This window comes from Numenius arquata, chromosome 1, assembly GCF_964106895.1.
Source record: "Numenius arquata chromosome 1, bNumArq3.hap1.1, whole genome shotgun sequence".
Classification (NCBI taxonomy): Eukaryota; Metazoa; Chordata; class Aves; order Charadriiformes; family Scolopacidae; genus Numenius; species Numenius arquata.
This window is the reverse complement of record NC_133576.1, coordinates 112,194,838-112,211,297: the sequence shown is the minus strand read 5'-3', so window position 1 is coordinate 112,211,297 and position 16,460 is coordinate 112,194,838. Positions and strand designations below refer to the sequence as shown.

General features: G+C 38.7%; 1 protein-coding gene across 2 annotated transcripts; it reads left to right on the top strand.

The window, feature by feature from the left end:
* The first annotated feature begins 2,986 nt into the window (after positions 1 to 2,986).
* NEK3 (NIMA related kinase 3) lies at positions 2,987 to 15,858 on the top strand. Of its 2 annotated transcripts, none has more exons than XM_074148340.1 (15): positions 2,987 to 3,103; positions 3,919 to 4,012; positions 4,234 to 4,331; positions 5,405 to 5,488; positions 6,127 to 6,194; positions 6,314 to 6,400; positions 7,519 to 7,573; positions 10,016 to 10,216; positions 10,556 to 10,625; positions 11,203 to 11,249; positions 12,151 to 12,250; positions 12,648 to 12,794; positions 13,828 to 13,962; positions 14,607 to 14,733; positions 15,692 to 15,858. In XM_074148340.1, exons 1-15 carry the CDS (start codon positions 2,987 to 2,989, stop codon positions 15,756 to 15,758), a joined length of 1,497 nt encoding a protein of 498 aa, XP_074004441.1. In that variant the 3' UTR covers positions 15,759 to 15,858. The 2 variants fall into 2 exon arrangements, with proteins under 2 accessions (XP_074004441.1, XP_074004432.1); XM_074148331.1 differs by having other exon boundaries at positions 12,642 to 12,794.
* Positions 15,859 to 16,460: the final 602 nt, after the last annotated feature.

Below are 16,460 nucleotides of genomic sequence, written 5' to 3'. Positions count from 1 at the left end.
TGAGTTGTATTTGTTCTTTATTTATGGGCTTTGAGCTGGGAATGAATTGGAGAACATGGCCATAGGCCTGGAACTGGAATTCTGGAAGTGAATTGTTGGAGCAGAACACTGAAATTTTTCACATTCAGCAGAAGCTGAGTGTTTCCAGATCTTCAGTATGCAAAGTTTATGTGAACTGTGACTTAAAATGTTAGCTAAGCATTCAGATCTCACTGTTAAACAGAAGTTGGTCCTTACGGCTAGCCAGAATCTTCTGTTTGCAGAAAGGACATGCTCTTTGCATCTAAGAAGATGCATCTAACAAGTAACCAAACTTCAAGTGTGCTATTGCACTACATTTTCTTCAGACAACCCTCCTGATTGCTGATGAGCAAGTCTAAGCATCCACGTGTAGTACTACAAGAAGTAATGTGGGATCAAACATGTCCCAGACAGAACATGGTTTTTGCAGGCACTTCTGGTTCTCTGTTGTGGAGGATTTAACTGCTGTATCTTGTGGTTCATGTGTTCACTAGAACATCTGTGTCGCGGTGGTTTCTGCTCTGCACGGGGGCTGCATGGAGTCAGGCTCAGGGTGATTTTACTATATTTTCTTTTAACTTGGAAGTCTGAAGTTGAAATGCAATTTCTAGCATGGAAAACAAAATGGAAATTCTTCTGCCAACAGAACTGCACAAGACCTGTATGCTTTGCAAGCAGCTTTAGCTGGTTTTCCAGCACTGTATCAGGAACAGTGTGGTGATTAGGGTACTCGGCACTGGTGAGGCACCACCTCGAGTACTGTGTCCAGTTTTGGGCCCCCCACCACAAAAAAGACATCGAGGTGCTGGAGTGGGTCTGGAGCACAAGTCTTATAAGGAGAGGCTGAGGGAGCTGGGGTTGTTCAGCCTGGAGAAAAGGAGGCTGAGGGGAGACCTTATCGCTCTCTACAACTACCTGAAAGGAGGTTGTAGAGAGGTGGGGGTCGGTCTCTTCTCCCAAGTCACAGGCGACAGGACTAGAGGAAACGGCCTCAAGTTGCACCAGGGGAGGTTCAGGCTCGATATTAGGAAAAATTTTTTCACTGAAAGGGTTATCAGACATTGGAATGGGCTGCCCAGGGAGGTGGTTGAGGCACCATCCCTGCAAGTGTTCAAAAGGCAGGTTGACATGGTGCTGGGAGACATGGTTTAGTGATGGTGTTGCATTTTGTTGTTTTGTGGGTGTTTATTTTTGTCAGTTAGGTTGATGGTTGGACAAGATGATCTTGAAGGTCCCTTCCAACCTAGAAGATTCTGTGATTCTCTGGTTTGAGGCCATTCCCTTACATCTTGTAGTCAATACTTCACTGGTTACGTTTCCATAGATAAAACACAAGGTTAAAGTACAATTCGCGTGGCCTTAAGGCTTCATTTATCTCACTAGCTAGTGCCCTGGCGCAAATTAGTCCCTCCCTACAGTCAGGTAACTTCAGATTGTGAAGCAGTTCACAGAGATTTATACAACGTGGGGTCTGAAGAGACTCTTGAGGTATTAACTGGCCTCCTGCTGAGGTGTTATTGTTAATAAATACCAGTGTTCTGAGGAACAAATGCCTCAGATGCTTCATAGCCGACCGCGCCGCCTCAGAGACCGGGCGGGACCGGGGGAGCGGGCGGGGCAGACGCCCCGCCCGCTCCCCCGGTCCCGCCCGGTCTCTGAGGCGGCGCCGTCCTCTTCCTCCTCCCCGACCCTCCGCCCCTAGCCCTACACGGTGAGGCTGAGGGTGCCCGGCCCAGTGGTGGAGGAAGCGGCGGGCATTGCCCGAGAGGGTCTTTCTTCAGGCCTCGGGCGGTTTGCGCGGCCCCTTTGAGGTGAGTAACGCCTTTCCTCAGGCGTTGAGGGCCCGGCGGGGCTTGAGGGGGCCTGGGGTGGGCTTCAGCTTCCCCCCTTCGTGGAAGGGGAGACATAGCTACCAGGTTTAACTGCTATTAATGTGAAGCACACACGGAGTGTTATCGTTCCCCTGAAAAACGCCATCTTTAGTCATCGCTTAGGGGCCTTCAGAGTTTTTTCAAGCGAATTAATCGGCGTGTTTATTTTTCAGCCTCTGAGTAAATCGGCGTTTTATCCTTTCAGAAACAATTAAGGCCTGAGATGCCTCCTAAAAACAACGTGTCGGCCCATTAAAACACCGTGCGTGTACAGGTGTATATGTAAAGTGATGTTGGAGTCGTGGATACCTAACTTAAAAGTACCAACGTGTTGAGCAAACAACATCATAATCCGTAAATCCAGTGAGCAGACACGTGGGAGTGGTTCAAACCTGTGCCAGGGGAGGTTTAGGCTGGACATGAGGAAGCATTTCTTTACTGAGAGGGTGGTCAGACTCTGGAACGGGCTTCCTAGAGAGGTGGTCGATGCCCCAACCCTGTTAGTGTTTAAGAGGCATTTGGACAATGCCCTTAACAATGTGCTCTAATGCTTGGTCAGCCCTGAACTGGTCAGGCAGTTGAACTAGATGATGGTTGTAGGTCCCTTCCAACCACCCCACCCCATCCCATCCCACTTATGCTGTACTAGGTGAGAATTGTCACTGGAAGCTTGAAGTTTATAATACTGTGCCCGTGAGTTTTGTTGAGCGTTACGAAAGCGCCTGCAGAAGTGCAGGTAACAAAAAGAAGATGCTAAGTTGTAGGTCTATCATTTACATTTTCAAAGAGCTTTAGCATTCAAAATTAAAAAAAAAAAAGCAGAGATAACGCCGTATGAACTTTCTGAAGGCCTCTTTTACAGCAAAAAAAAAATGGTAAGAGCAGTTTGAATTCTATTTGTGGTAATGCTGAATAGTTGTAGGTACCCACATTTATCACCCGTTCTCATTATTTTGCGTTTTGTGGTTTTTTTCTCTTGCAGTTTATATTAACAGTAAATTTCAAAAAATGAATCAAGGTCATGACAAAGTTTAGAAGATAAACCTGTGAAAGAGAGTGTTTGAAGAGAAGTGTTGGAGCTAGGCTTATAAAGAATGGAAGAGTACAAAGTGCTGAAAGTACTAGGAGAGGGATCCTTTGGCAGAGCTCTCCTAGTTCATCATAGAATCAGTGACCAGAAGTATGCAATGAAGGAAATAAGACTTCCCATGGTAAGCGTGACATGTACATCACCTCACCCACCGCTTTAAAAAAAAAAAAATTAAAAAATCATAATACTGGATATATTTTTGAAATGCTGAATACTTTTGCTTAGAGTTTTGTGTATGAGTTGCATGGTACTGCTGCTATATAACTATGTCTGAGTAAATGTTGTTGATAATAAGTAAAGTAGCAGTTTCAGATAGTGCATGGTTACATTTTGGGAAGTAGAGCAAATAGGAACACACTTAGAATGAAACCCCTGCTCCCCTGATGCTCTTGGCTGGATTCCTGTTGATTTCACTAGAACGCAGATCTCATCTGCAACACCTAATGAGGAAATTAGCCTCATATTATTGCTGGTCGTCAGTTATTTGGGTTACCTTCTCTGCACTTAGCTAACAAAAAATCACAAAATCCCGGGCTTTATGGAGACTGAAGCTCAGTTAATAGCTGGGCACTTGGCTTTATACTGAGTTCATGCAGTGTAGACTGGCAGGTGTTCCAAAATCAGCGTGTGCCGCTTTGTTACATAGTTCTACGCTTTTGAAATAGAAAAAGTCATTAACTGAAGCAGGAAAGTATCCTCTCAAATAAAAATAAAAAAAAAACCCCAAAACAACCCCCCCAAAAAACTGAAGAAGTCTTCAGCTAGTAATAAACCATAGATTAAAAAACTGTGGGGTTTTCAAGTTTCTAAATGACTTCTTAAAATAACTGAAGAACAATTCTTAAAAATATTTTCCTTTTGGAAAGTGAGGTGCATCATGTGTATATATGAAAATTTGTTGCTGTGATATTTATATAAGTGTACTTACATTTTCAGTCTTCATCTGATGTAGAGAACTCTAGAAAGGAAGCAATTCTTTTGGCTAAAATGAAACATCCAAATATCGTTGCATATAAAGAATCATTTGAAGGTAAATCTAAAAACTCAAGATACCTTTATTTGTTTAAAGTTGTTTACTCCTGAGCGATCAAGATTACTTTTTTGTTGTTGTTTATAATTCCTGTTATAAATTAAATATGTGTTTATTAGAATATATAATACATAGCATGTAGTCAGAGCTTTATAGTACAAATAATATATTTAACCCTGCTAATGAAAATACTAACTATTCTTAAATTACCTAAAATTTAGCTGATGGACATCTGTATATAGTGATGGAATATTGTGATGATGGAGATCTAATGCAAAAGATTAAACACCAAGGAGGAAATTTGTTCCCTGAAGATACGGTAAGAAAAGATAGTATTTTTAACCAAGGACCTAGGAATCCTTTTTCACGTAAACTGAAGCACCTTGCATTGCATAAAACAAATTATAGATATACAAACACCTTGAAGTTCCTTAGATGAAGCAAAGACATTTATAGATAGAATAGAAGCATTATTTCTTTGTTAATTTCTAGCAGAACAAGACGAGAATTGGACTGAAAGGAATAAAAAAAAGAGATCGCTGTCAGTATCCGAGAATTGTGCAGGCAGTGTGAAAAATGGAGTCAGGTTTGCATGTATAAATTTATGCAATTAAGTAAGAATTTGACACAAACTTCGGCCAGAATTTAAAGCGCAGAAAGAGGTACTGCAAATGAAAAGTAAATAAAGCGCTCTGGTAAGATAAATGAAAGTAGCCAGGAACCTAAATGCTTGCATTTTATGTAGCAATTAAATGTTTAAACCATTCAGCGGGCATTAACTCCTTTTATCACAGAGGCTATAAAATTACTTGGGAGAAGGTCTGGAGTGACATTGTAGTGATTGAAAGCTACTTCCTAGGAACATCTTTTATTTAAAATGAAAAGACCAGAGTCCTCACCTAATCTAATATTTAGATTGGCCAAGCATCTCTGAGAACTTCATTTGTTACTTTAAAAAAAGAATACATTTCCTTTTAGAAACAGCGTGTTGTTTCAGTGTGGGTTTGGGGTGTTTTTTTGGTTTGGGTTTTTTTTGTTTTGTTTTTGTTTGTTTGTTTTTAATTTGTTAATTGACTATGAAATTGTAATTGACTTCTTACAAAAGTGACCATCAGATGAAGTGCCATGTAGTGACTCCTTAGCTTCGTTATAATTACGTATTATTAGAGTTTTCTAGGCATGGCTAGTAAACATTCCTTCTGCCATATTAAAATATACTTTATCTTAAATCTTTATCTTTCATGTTGACTGGAGGCTGTTACCCTAGAATTGCTTTTAGCTCCCAGATATTCTGAACATGCTTTTTTTTAATCTTTCTTAGTGTTTTTTTATCTATTAGTAAAGCATTATATACAGCATTGAGTTGTTATAACTCTTAGTTACTCTTTTCAGATCCTTCACTGGTTTGTGCAGATGTGCCTGGGTGTGAAGCACATTCATGATAAACGTGTGTTGCACAGGGATATCAAATCCAAGGTGAACAGAGCAAGTTTTGTTGCCATTAATGAAATCTCTTCTGCATGTGAAAGTTCAGCTACCTGTTTCATAATTTCCTGTTACTGCTACATGCTGTGTTTTGCATTTAGGCTTAAGAAATTATTTGGTGTATGGAATGACATAATATTGAGGGCATAAACATCATGTAAGTATAGCTATACCCTTCATATCCACTCTGCTGCTGGCACTAATTGCTCATGACAGACTGCAAACAATTTAAAACAATAACAGAAGTATAAAACATATATGGAGCGTGCAATTTGTAAATACCTTGCCTCTCATTTTTTTTCTTTCTTACTATTTTCTAGCAGAAAGGTAGAAATTCAGAAGAAAGTGTGACCTTGGTGGTTTGAGTACAGCATAGAGATTAAGGCATTTCTAAGCTCTGATTCTTCCTCTGCTACTGGTGCTGGGGCTTTAGTCCCATATAACCTTTCCATTTCCCTTTAAACACAACATAGTTCTTAACTTTTTTTTTTCTGTAGAAGTATTAGGAGGAGCAAGTAAAAGGAAATAGAAAGATAAAATATCAGAAATGATGGTCACTGTGTTTTCTGTATATACAAACTGCAGAAATGTTTCCTAGAATAATGTTAATCGATGCTCTTGAAATGCAGAACGTCTTCCTCACTCAAAGTGGAAAAGTCAAACTGGGAGATTTTGGATCTGCGCGCCTTCTTGCACAGTATGTGGATATCTCCACTGATCTCAGTGGTATAAAGTTTTATTTTACCATTGCTAAATAGCATGGAGTTCTTAAATCATTACTTTTCATCTGGTGTTTCTTCTTTGTCATTTCAATAGCCCAGTGTCATACGCTTGCACGTATGTGGGGACTCCTTATTATGTACCTCCAGAAATATGGGAAAGCATGCCATACAACAACAAAAGGTATTCCTGTTTTCAGTGGCCACAAATAATGCCTGACTGATGTTATGTCTTTTTATTACTGTCTCAATTTGGCTTTGTGGCATATCCATATTTGGTTTGGAGAAGGTATCGAGCTGAAGAATATTGAGAAAGAGGCAATTACAATTTTTTATAAGATGCAAAGGCATCAATTCCTCTTTACTGGGGTAACTGAGATTACAGTAGCTTTAGTCTTAAAAGTTTGAAAACTGGTGTGCAGACCTTTCTGTGCATTTGGGAGAGCGATTACATACATACAAACGTACAAACATGTATGTACGTACATATGCACATACATATGTATGTGTTTGTGTCTTTTTGCTGGTCTTATTTTTTTGGCTGGTCGCATTTTTAAAGCTCTTCTTGCCAGTCCTGATGGTGACGTAGGGATACCGGTTACAGAACAGATGATTTAGATTTATAGAGCCCAGTTATTCTGGCCCTTATGCAAGAACTTTTGAGAGCATCTTGATAGTATGGCATTTACAGTATCCTCCCAGAATCCAAAATGCTAAGTCATTTTATATCCCCTCCCCTAGATCTGTTCTGTGACCCAAGTTGTACCTGAACTGAGTGATTCATTTTCCAGGGGAGGGAAGAAACCTTCTAGCACTTAAGTTTTTTCTGCTTCTCTTGCAAGAAAGGCATCAGTTGCTTCTTGCACAGGTGGCAGTACTCGCTTTTGGTGCAAGATAATGTTTTTTTCTAAGTAGAAGAACTACTATTGGCAAGGCCAGAATTCCAGCTCTCAGAATTAGGATTGTGTGTCTGCCATCTGATGTAAAGGGCCATGGAACACAAAGGCTTTCAAGTGCAGAAGAATAAATACTGTTGCAGCAAATTGCTTAAAAGTCATTCTAGGAATAAAAAGCTAACTACATGACAGTTATCCTTTTTTACGTCAGGAAAGGATTAAATAAACAAGATCATTTCCACTGGAGAGGTTAAACACATAATTGTATTGTCTTTTATGGTTACTTGTATTTATTTTTAGTTTATTCAATTCAGTTATGTACACATAATGAATTTCACTTTTTCCAGACAGGATATTAAATTGTAATTTTTGGCTCAAATTCTCTCGTCTTTCTCTATATCTACAGTGATATATGGTCTCTGGGATGTATCCTGTATGAGCTGTGCACTCTTAGACATCCGGTAAGTACAGCTGTATCGCTATCAGAAAAGTTTTGGAATTCCTTAAAACTTAATTAGCAGTTAGCTGTAGTTCGATGGATTCATAGTCAGTTATAATTTGACTGATATGTTTGGTGCTCTTTTTGAAAGAGGGATATATTGCTTTACCCTTCTCACCTCTCCTCCACTACCTGCCTTCTGGTTTTCTTTCTTGGTTAATTTTCCTCAGTATCAAGTGAGGTAATCTGGGGCTTATTAAGGAGTCCAGCAGCCACCAGACTGGTTCCAGATATCTGCAGGGATGTTGCAGTGAGCATTGTTTTACAGGATCAAGGCAATCACAGAAGATCTCGGAGGCAAGGACACTCAAAGTCTTTGCTAATGAGAACGTATTGGCGTGCGAGTATAGGAAAATGTAGTAAGCAATAAACAGTTTTGTACCTTGCGTCAGTGATACCTATTTGCTTATCGTTCAAATCCAGTAAGTCACTGTCCAAGCACTATCCTCCTATTGGGACAGTGGGAATCTTGATGGATGATTCTGTCATTTCTGGGACACTGTCTTTTACATGCTGATGGTGTGCTTTTCAGCTGTTAACTGCCTCCAGCTTCTATATACAGACACATGGCTAACACAAGAGCCCTTATCAGGATACATTTGTTTTGCAAGAAAATGAAATCATCCTAATTTAAGGTCATTTTGTCTTAGTTTTTTATAAGCAGCAGTTTCCTTTCATTGAGCTAAACCTATGCCTTGGAATCAGCCAAAGGTTCTCTACAGCTGCAACTGCTAGCAGTACAAGAATTTAGAAATTTATACTGTATGTCACTGAGTGGTAAAGGAGTCTGTATAGAGGTGTGTGTTAGCCGAAATAGGTCTGTGGCAAGGCTTTGGCAGTGTCACAGTTATTCAGGCCGTGCTTGGAGCTGGGATACCAAGGAGTGGAGTATTCTTCCCTTTTTAGCAGCAGTGAAATAATATTATGTATCTGTTTTTATGTGATGGTTGCATACCATCTTGCATAATCCATCAGAGGTGATATAAAAGCCACGCCGGGGATGCTTGGCACTCTGCAGCCAAGGCAGCAGGGTGTGCCATAAGAAAACTTTCTGCCTGGAGGTAGAAGTTCTCAGCCATTTCTGCTCAGGCTGTTGCCATCCATGGTTACAGCTGTCCTTGCTGATATCGCAGTTATCCGATGGCTTGTACTTGGATACAGTAATTCCTGACTGAGGACTGATTGTCAACTGAGGAAAGTAACAACTTCAGCCATTTCGTATAGATTTGCAAGAGGCTATTTGTGCCTTGATGAGCTACTTTTGATCTTCTGATGATTTTTCTTTTTTTTCTTTTTTTTAAAAATTGAAGTCTGCATTTTTCCTGGCTTATGATTTCACTCTTGCAGTTTGATTCTGATCTCATGTATGTGAAGTAAAAGACACTAAGATGATCCAAACTTCCTGAATGCTATATTCCTATAAAAATAAAATTTGAATGCAGCTAAGTACCACACAGCTGCTCGCTCACCCCCCTGGTGGGATGGGGGAGACAATCATGATTAAAAGTGAGAAAACTCACGGGATGAGATAAAGACAGTTTAATAAGTAGAGCAAAGGCCCCACATGCAAGCAAAGCAAAACAAGGAACTCATTCACCACTTCCCATCAGCAGGCAGGTGTTCAGCCATCTCCAGGAAAGCAGGGCTCCATCATGCGTAACCATTACTTGGGAAGACAAACGCCATAACTCTGATTGTGCCCCCCTTTTTCTTCCCCCTAGTTTATATGCTGAGTATGATGTCATATGGTATGGAATATCCCTTTGGCCAGTTGGCGTCAGCTGTCCAGGCTGTGTCCCTTCTCAACTTCTTGGGTGACCCCTGCCTTCTTGTTGGAGGGCCAGTATGAGAAGCTGAAAAGGCCTTGGCTGCTTAGCAATAGCTAAAATATTAATGTGTTATAAACTTTATTCTCAAACTAAGGCCAAAACACGGCACTATACCAGCTGCTAGTAAGAACATTTACTATCCCAGCCCAAACCAGGACACTGAACAATCCCAAATTTATAGGAGTAACTCCCACCTGGTTTCCAGTTGAACAGGTTATTGCTTGCAGTGTCTGTTACGATCTGGTTTTAGTCAAACTTTTTATGGAAACTGTAATGATTTCATTCTTCGCAAATGATGTTTCTGTCATTGTTAAATAAATGCCTATGTAATAGCCCTACAAAATGTAAAGGAAAGTTACTGATGTGTTCACTCAGGGTCATTATTCCACACCTCTGAATTAGAACCCTGAAACTGTCAAACCAGGAGCCAAATCAGTATGGTAATAGTGAGCCTACATAGATACATACCATGCATTTTTATATAATTAATGTTAAAGTTGCTTTTAAATTATGTCAGCTTCTTTTTACTTTGTGCTTAAACTCCGTGCTCTAACGTTCATTTGTTTTTAATGTAGTTTCAAGCCAAGAGCTGGAAGCATCTCATCCTTAAGATATGCAAAGGATCCTACAATCCACTACCATCTCATTATTCCTATGAACTTCATTACTTAATAAAACAGATGTTTAAAAGAAATCCCAAGAATCGTCCATCAGCCAGTACTATTCTTGCAAGAAGTTGTTTAACCAAACTTATCAAAAATTGTTTGCCTTCTGAGGTACGGTATATTCTTTGTCTCTAGATTTAAACAATAGTATCTACATTTTAGATCCTAAATCAGTTTCTTTTGTAGCTTGTTTGTGTAAAACAACAGGAAATGTAGTGTTGTGTAGGTCCTACTCTGAAAGTCATACAGTTGTAGACCTCTCAGAAAACTGAGTTTTTAGAAGGGTTTGTTTTGAAAATATTGACACAATGCTGCTAAAATTAGGTATTTGTTAGGTGTTAGCTGTAACAGTGCTTTTGTATAGTAAGTCTGGTTTTAACAAATAGCACATACAATAATTTGAGAAAGTTAAAATGGTACAGTACTTGCATCTCCTTATACATATTCCAGATGACAAATGAGTTTGAGCAGGTATTTAAGGAAACCAAGAAACATGAAGGCAATGTAGCAAGACCAAAGGGTAAGTCAGCAACATTTTTCTTGACTAGGAATTATAAGATGTTAAATACAGCTATAAAACCTTAGTATTATATGTTCAAATCTACTTTTAATTATTTCAAAATCTAATATTCTTGTGTGGAAAAATGCCTGAAGAGTGTAAATCCTATTCCAGCATGAGAAGTACGGTGCAGAGCTACAATACATACATTGTCAGTCTTAAGACTTGTGCTAGAATTAAAGTTTTCAGTTTTAAAACAAGTAAAACTTGTAGCTGTTGCGTATAGTTTAAATGTGACAGTGCTTTCTTTCCCAGAATACGGTGAAGCAAGCTATTTTCATTATTTAATTTCTAGAGACAATGTTGGATTTTCTTCTTCTGCATAAATTTAGCTACACCAAAACTTGTACACGTTTGGAACTGAATAGTAGAGGGACTCCCTGTTGAGAATGAGCTACGTTGACAGAAGTGGGAAGAAGCTTTCACAGAATTTTCATTGCTCGGTTCAGTGGTGTTGCTGTCATACCTCTGGAACACCACTTTGCCACAAATGTTTGCTAGAAGTATTAACTCTTGAACCTGTCCCTTAATGTATCAGGTAGTGTCATGGCTGGTGGAAGCTCAAATAATAAGAAAGAAAGTAAGGTAAGTATTCAAATATAAGGCTAATATTTGTATTTTATTAATCTAGAATGTTCTGTATTATAGAAAAGTTCATATAGAAAATTATTAGTATGCTAAACCATAGATCAGCCTACTGGATCAGCTGTCATCTCTGTTCAGACTGCAGAGTTTTCCTGTGCATTTCCCACCACTGTAACTTTTTGATGCTTCTCACATTTAGTTTAGTTCCAAACTAGTTTCTTATAGCCTTGTCAGAAAAAAAACCCAAAAAGCAAAAAACCCTCTCCTGTTTTTTTAAGTTTTGGGATGCTGCAAAAATTAATGCATTTTCTTTGCTTTAGGGACATGTTTTGAACAGGCTGCTGTGGAAACAGTCTAGTCTGGACGTAATTCTCAGTAGGTTTTAGGGCCCATGTGAGATTTCAGGTGAGAAGAATTAAGTCACAGGTGGCCAAGAAGTCACCTGTGGGTACATTATTAGCACAGCCTGGCTCAGCCACATTGAGTATATTTTTCAAAACATGTTGCCGGTAGGGCTTTTTTTTTTTTTTTCCATTTAATAAACCTGTCAATCTGAGAAGCTTAATATTTGGGTGCATCTTGTTTTCCCTGGGAATATGACTCATTTATCTTTACATTGCCACTATTCTTAAATGTAAAAGAGTAAAACCACAAATTGCATGTGTGCTTAGAAACTGAGATTGTCTGTCAAAAAAGGGCAGTCAGGGTGAAATGCAGTGCAGTAATAGATAAGAGTGCAATTGCAATTGGCTTTGTGGTGTCAGTGGTTTAGTGTTAAGATCTTTAATAGCAGCCAGCCATTTAATAGCAAAACTGAAATAATTAATGCCATGTTAATATTACTGCTTTGTTTTTCTCAGCAACAAGGATAATGGTTAATATAGTCTTTACTCTTTTAAAGCAAAGTAAAGATGAAAGCAAGCATAGCCACTTAGAAAGGAAAAATAATACTAAGGATTTGAGTGAAAGCACAAAGGAACGAAGGAAATCTGATGAAGAGGGTAAGTTTTATGGTTTTAAGGCTGATGCATTTCCTTCTATGTAGTGATATCTAAATGTCAATGATCCAGCTATTTAAACAGGTAGAGCATACAAGTCTGCACGTATAGAAAACCATGCCGCTGTCTGTTACTTCTGCAATCGTATTGATTCTTACTGCTTATCTGAGATTTAAAAAATAATAATAAAAGAAAAATCTTGGCCAAAGTGTTAAAAAATGATTTTTTGAAAATATTTGGTATAGGGTAAATGTATGGGGAACTCTTACCAATTTCAGACTTGCACCCACAGAATCGAATGTCACTGTTAGTAAAGTGCTGTACGCTTAGAACTAGTTCACATGGACAGAGAATCAAGTTAGATGCTGGTTATTTTTTTTTGTTGTTGTTGCAATTACAGTAGAAACTTCTGCCGTCCTCCCAGGAATTACTGATTTCTCACATCCCCATAGGAGACAATGGGAAAAAAGGATACCTGGTTCTGTAGTGGGTGTCCTAGAAAATGCATCCTTGCTTTCTTCCAGTTTTACGTCTGAAGAGGCTAAAAGTAAGGTTTAATTAAATGTGGTTTTAATTCAAGTAATATCAGTCATTCTTTACAGATTTTAAAAGTGAAAAATTTACAAGGCAAATTTAAAATGATGTAAAAATAATTTTAAAATATTTTATTAACAAGCACTCAAAAAGTCCACTGTGCTGAAGAGAATTTCTTTGTGGTCTTGTGTGATAGGAGGATTCAAAAGAGTGGTGAAAGCCACAGATAATATTAGCAACCCTGAAATTACAATCATTGCTAATAAATTATCCTACCAACTCTCCTCTTAATATGCTGTTTGTGGGGGGTAACACTGAGGAATTAATTTGATGCAGAACACAGCTGCCTGTCTTTCAAGTACAGCATACTATTGAGAGCATATAACATCTATACCTCTACTTCTGTTGTCATTTAACGTACAGATTATGCAAGACAAGAACTATTAATGATGTACCTCAGATGTGAGGCGGACATTCTTCTTCCATATCATCAGCTTTTAATTAGAACACTTAACATGAAATATTTTTCAGAAGAAACCCCAATTTTAAAATGCCCCACACTGTGGGGTATATACTGTTATAATTATTTCATGTGATTTTGGATGTGTGTTCCAAGTAAATGTGAATAGATGCGATTGAAATAAATAAGAGCAGTCACAAAAGCTCTGGTAGGAACATTAAATGATAATTAAATGCAGGGCAAAGGAAGAGAACAGAAAGATGCATGCATTTAGGTGTTCTGCTATTAAAAGGCACAAAAATAGCCCATTTTGTGAGATTTATGGAGACACCAAATAAGCTTGCAGAGACCCTGACTCCTCACACCCCTTGGCCAGTTTCCGCTGGCTCTGCCGTGGCCTTTGGTAATTTTCTTTCCTCTTCATGCTGATAGTGTCAACCTCAGCGTGTTGAAAGGTCAGCAGCGCTGTAGATGGAAACATCTAGACTCTTTTCCTCCTGTATTTTGCTCCTGAATGTGATCTTTGTAATCCACACTACTAATGCAATTTTGTCTAAGTAGTATTTATTAACGATTTTATACCTAGGTGGCTGTGTTATAAACTACAGTGAAAATAAGCCACGTAAGCAGTGGAACAAGGAAGCTCCTCAGACCCTGATGAACATTCTCAGTAATGCAGATGTCAGTTTAGCATTTAAAACATACACAATTTATAAACCAGGTAAATCCCCAGGTTTATTAATAAAGATTTTTTTTTTTTTTTTTTTACACATACGTAGCCCCTCTGTTATAGAGCTTGTGCACTTGAGTTCGCGTCACAACAGACTGTTTTGGGTTTTTTTCTGTTTGCTGACTAAAATGTGGGATTACAAAAATCCCAGCTGAGAATCCATGAGTGATTGCACATCTCCACTGCATCTCTTTATGAGGAACTTTCACTGGCAGCTCAGTAGCTGAATAAGGTTGGGACAAAAAAAGCAGCGGCTGCAGGGCCGTGCAGTCTCCGCCCTGCTCAGCGGCCTGGTGCACGCCCTAGCGAGGCACAATTAATAGGCTGTAGCCCCATCAGGTAAATCCACCTTCACTAAGTCAGTAGTGCCCTATTTTAAAGACAGGATGGCAAGACGGCACGGCAAAAGATAACCGTAGCCTATAGATGTGCACAGCCATAAATTGTAAATACTTGTTCTGCACTTCAGTTGTATTATTAGTTTATCGCCCCACTTAAAATAGGTAACAGCTTGTATTGGAATCTGCTAAGAACTGGGGACAAATCAGAAAGGCTATATTGTATTTATATTCTTAATAATTTTATTTTTAAAATTAAAGGATTTTGGTGACATTTTCATTTTTATACTTTCAAAGCTTCTGGAAATCTATTAAGAGGTCCGCTTTCTGATGAAACTGAAGCATCTGATGAAGTAGATGGTGAACATGAAGATATTGCCATAGATTCTGAGAGACTTGAGCCTAGATCTGATGAAGATGACACGTACGTCCAGATTACATCCATGTATTTTTGTTGTTGTCTTTGGTTCCTCTACGTGATTTTTCCAAAAAGACATTCTCCTGAAAAAACCACAGTATTTTTCTCAGCATCTAAATCCATCCCTCTCTTACATAATGATCTTAAAATTTCATGCATTCGCTATCGTACAGGTTTTCTTTGCTGTATTTATAGTTATGGATGGTGTTGAGATTAAACACGTTGCTTGTTATTAGCAGACATGCCAATAATTTGCTGATGACTTTGCAAAAATGAAAGCATGGGATGAAATTAGAACCACAGTAAAGTACCAAACCTTCTTGCATGAAATATCTTTGTACTCTGACCTTGAACTCAGATAACCAGGGGCAAATCTACTTGCCTAGTGGTACGTTTGCTCTATTTGTGGATTATTCTTCCTACTCGTTCATGCACAGTGCAATAAAATCACTTTGATATCTAATTATTGAGAAATATTTGTAGAAATTTCATAACTTCTGTGTTCTATTTATGTTAGTGACCCACTTCTGTTTTTTGAAAGAGCGGAGTGTACATCAACATATTCTGAACAGAAATACTGTGTTTTACAGATGTGTGTATGTTTTTGGAGAGGGTTCTTGGATTCTCAGAATCTCAGTTAATGCCATTGTTTATTTTTGTGGCACTTGGAAATGAACTATTAAGGCACGTATTACTGCAGTTCAGCTGCAAGCTGTTAATATCAACACATTTGCAGTCTCTTAGTACATGCATTTGTTTTTGCTTTTGATAAAACTTATTTGGGTAAATTCAAAAGAGAACGTCTATTGGTTCCTTAATCACAATGGTGCAGGAAATAAAGTCTCTCGTGTTGATATTTTTAACATAATTTCTCCTAGGGTAATTTTAGGGAGAAAAATAGCAAATAAAGATTTATAAAGTTGTATTTTTCTTTGCAAAATAACATTTTGAAATCTATTTTTAGGGACTTTGAGGAAGATGACCCAGACTGGGTGTCAGAACTGGAAATGGTATTGAAACACAGTGACTGAAAACTTGAATTTGCCTGCAATAAATGAAGTTAGACTTGCCAGTATTTATAATCCAAATCGTTGTTAATAGTTGTAGTTATTAATAAAATTATTTCAGTCAAAAAAATCTGAGTGGGCATGTTTTCTGTGTTACAAAACTGAGGGTGGAAAATGCGTAACAAACTTTTTTAGCTACAACACTTGCAAATAACCGAACCAAGTCTAGATCCTGAACATATTTGGAGTTGGCAGAAATGTTCAGTCAAAAGCATTGGTGCTAATACCATTGTTGAAATTGCCATGTTTCAAAGAGAGGGTGTAACACTATGAGAATGGGTGAAGTTTTTCTTCCTGACTACGTAATGAAATGCTGTGAGGGTGGTGAGGCACTGGAACAGGTTGCCCTGGGAAGTTGTGGATGCCCCATCCCTGCAAGTGTTTAAGGCCAGGCCTAATGGGGCTTTGAGCAACCTGCTCTAGTGAGAGGTGTCCCTGCCCATGGCAGGGGGGTTGGAACTCGATGATCTTTAAGGTCCCTTCCAACTCTAACCATTCTATGATTCTATGATTGTGGTGGGCTGACCCTGGCTGGACACCAGCTGCTCACCAAAGCTGCTCCGCCACTCCCCTCTCAGCTGAGTTCTCCTGGGAAAGCTGTTCTGGCGTGTGTCCATGTAATAAATAACATTAAAGAATAGCAGATAGGAAACGCTTTAGGACATC

Excerpts from the sequence above, each read along its gene's own strand:
- NEK3 (XM_074148331.1), top strand. The coding sequence starts at position 2,987 with ATGGAAGAGTACAAAGTGCTGAAAGTACTAGGAGAGGGATCCTTTGGC. Across the intron at positions 4,332-5,404 it reads ATTTGTTCCCTGAAGATACG|ATCCTTCACTGGTTTGTGCA; the intron begins GTAAGAAAAGAT and ends TACTCTTTTCAG. Across the intron at positions 12,795-13,827 it reads TACGTCTGAAGAGGCTAAAA|GTGGCTGTGTTATAAACTAC; the intron begins GTAAGGTTTAAT and ends TTTTATACCTAG.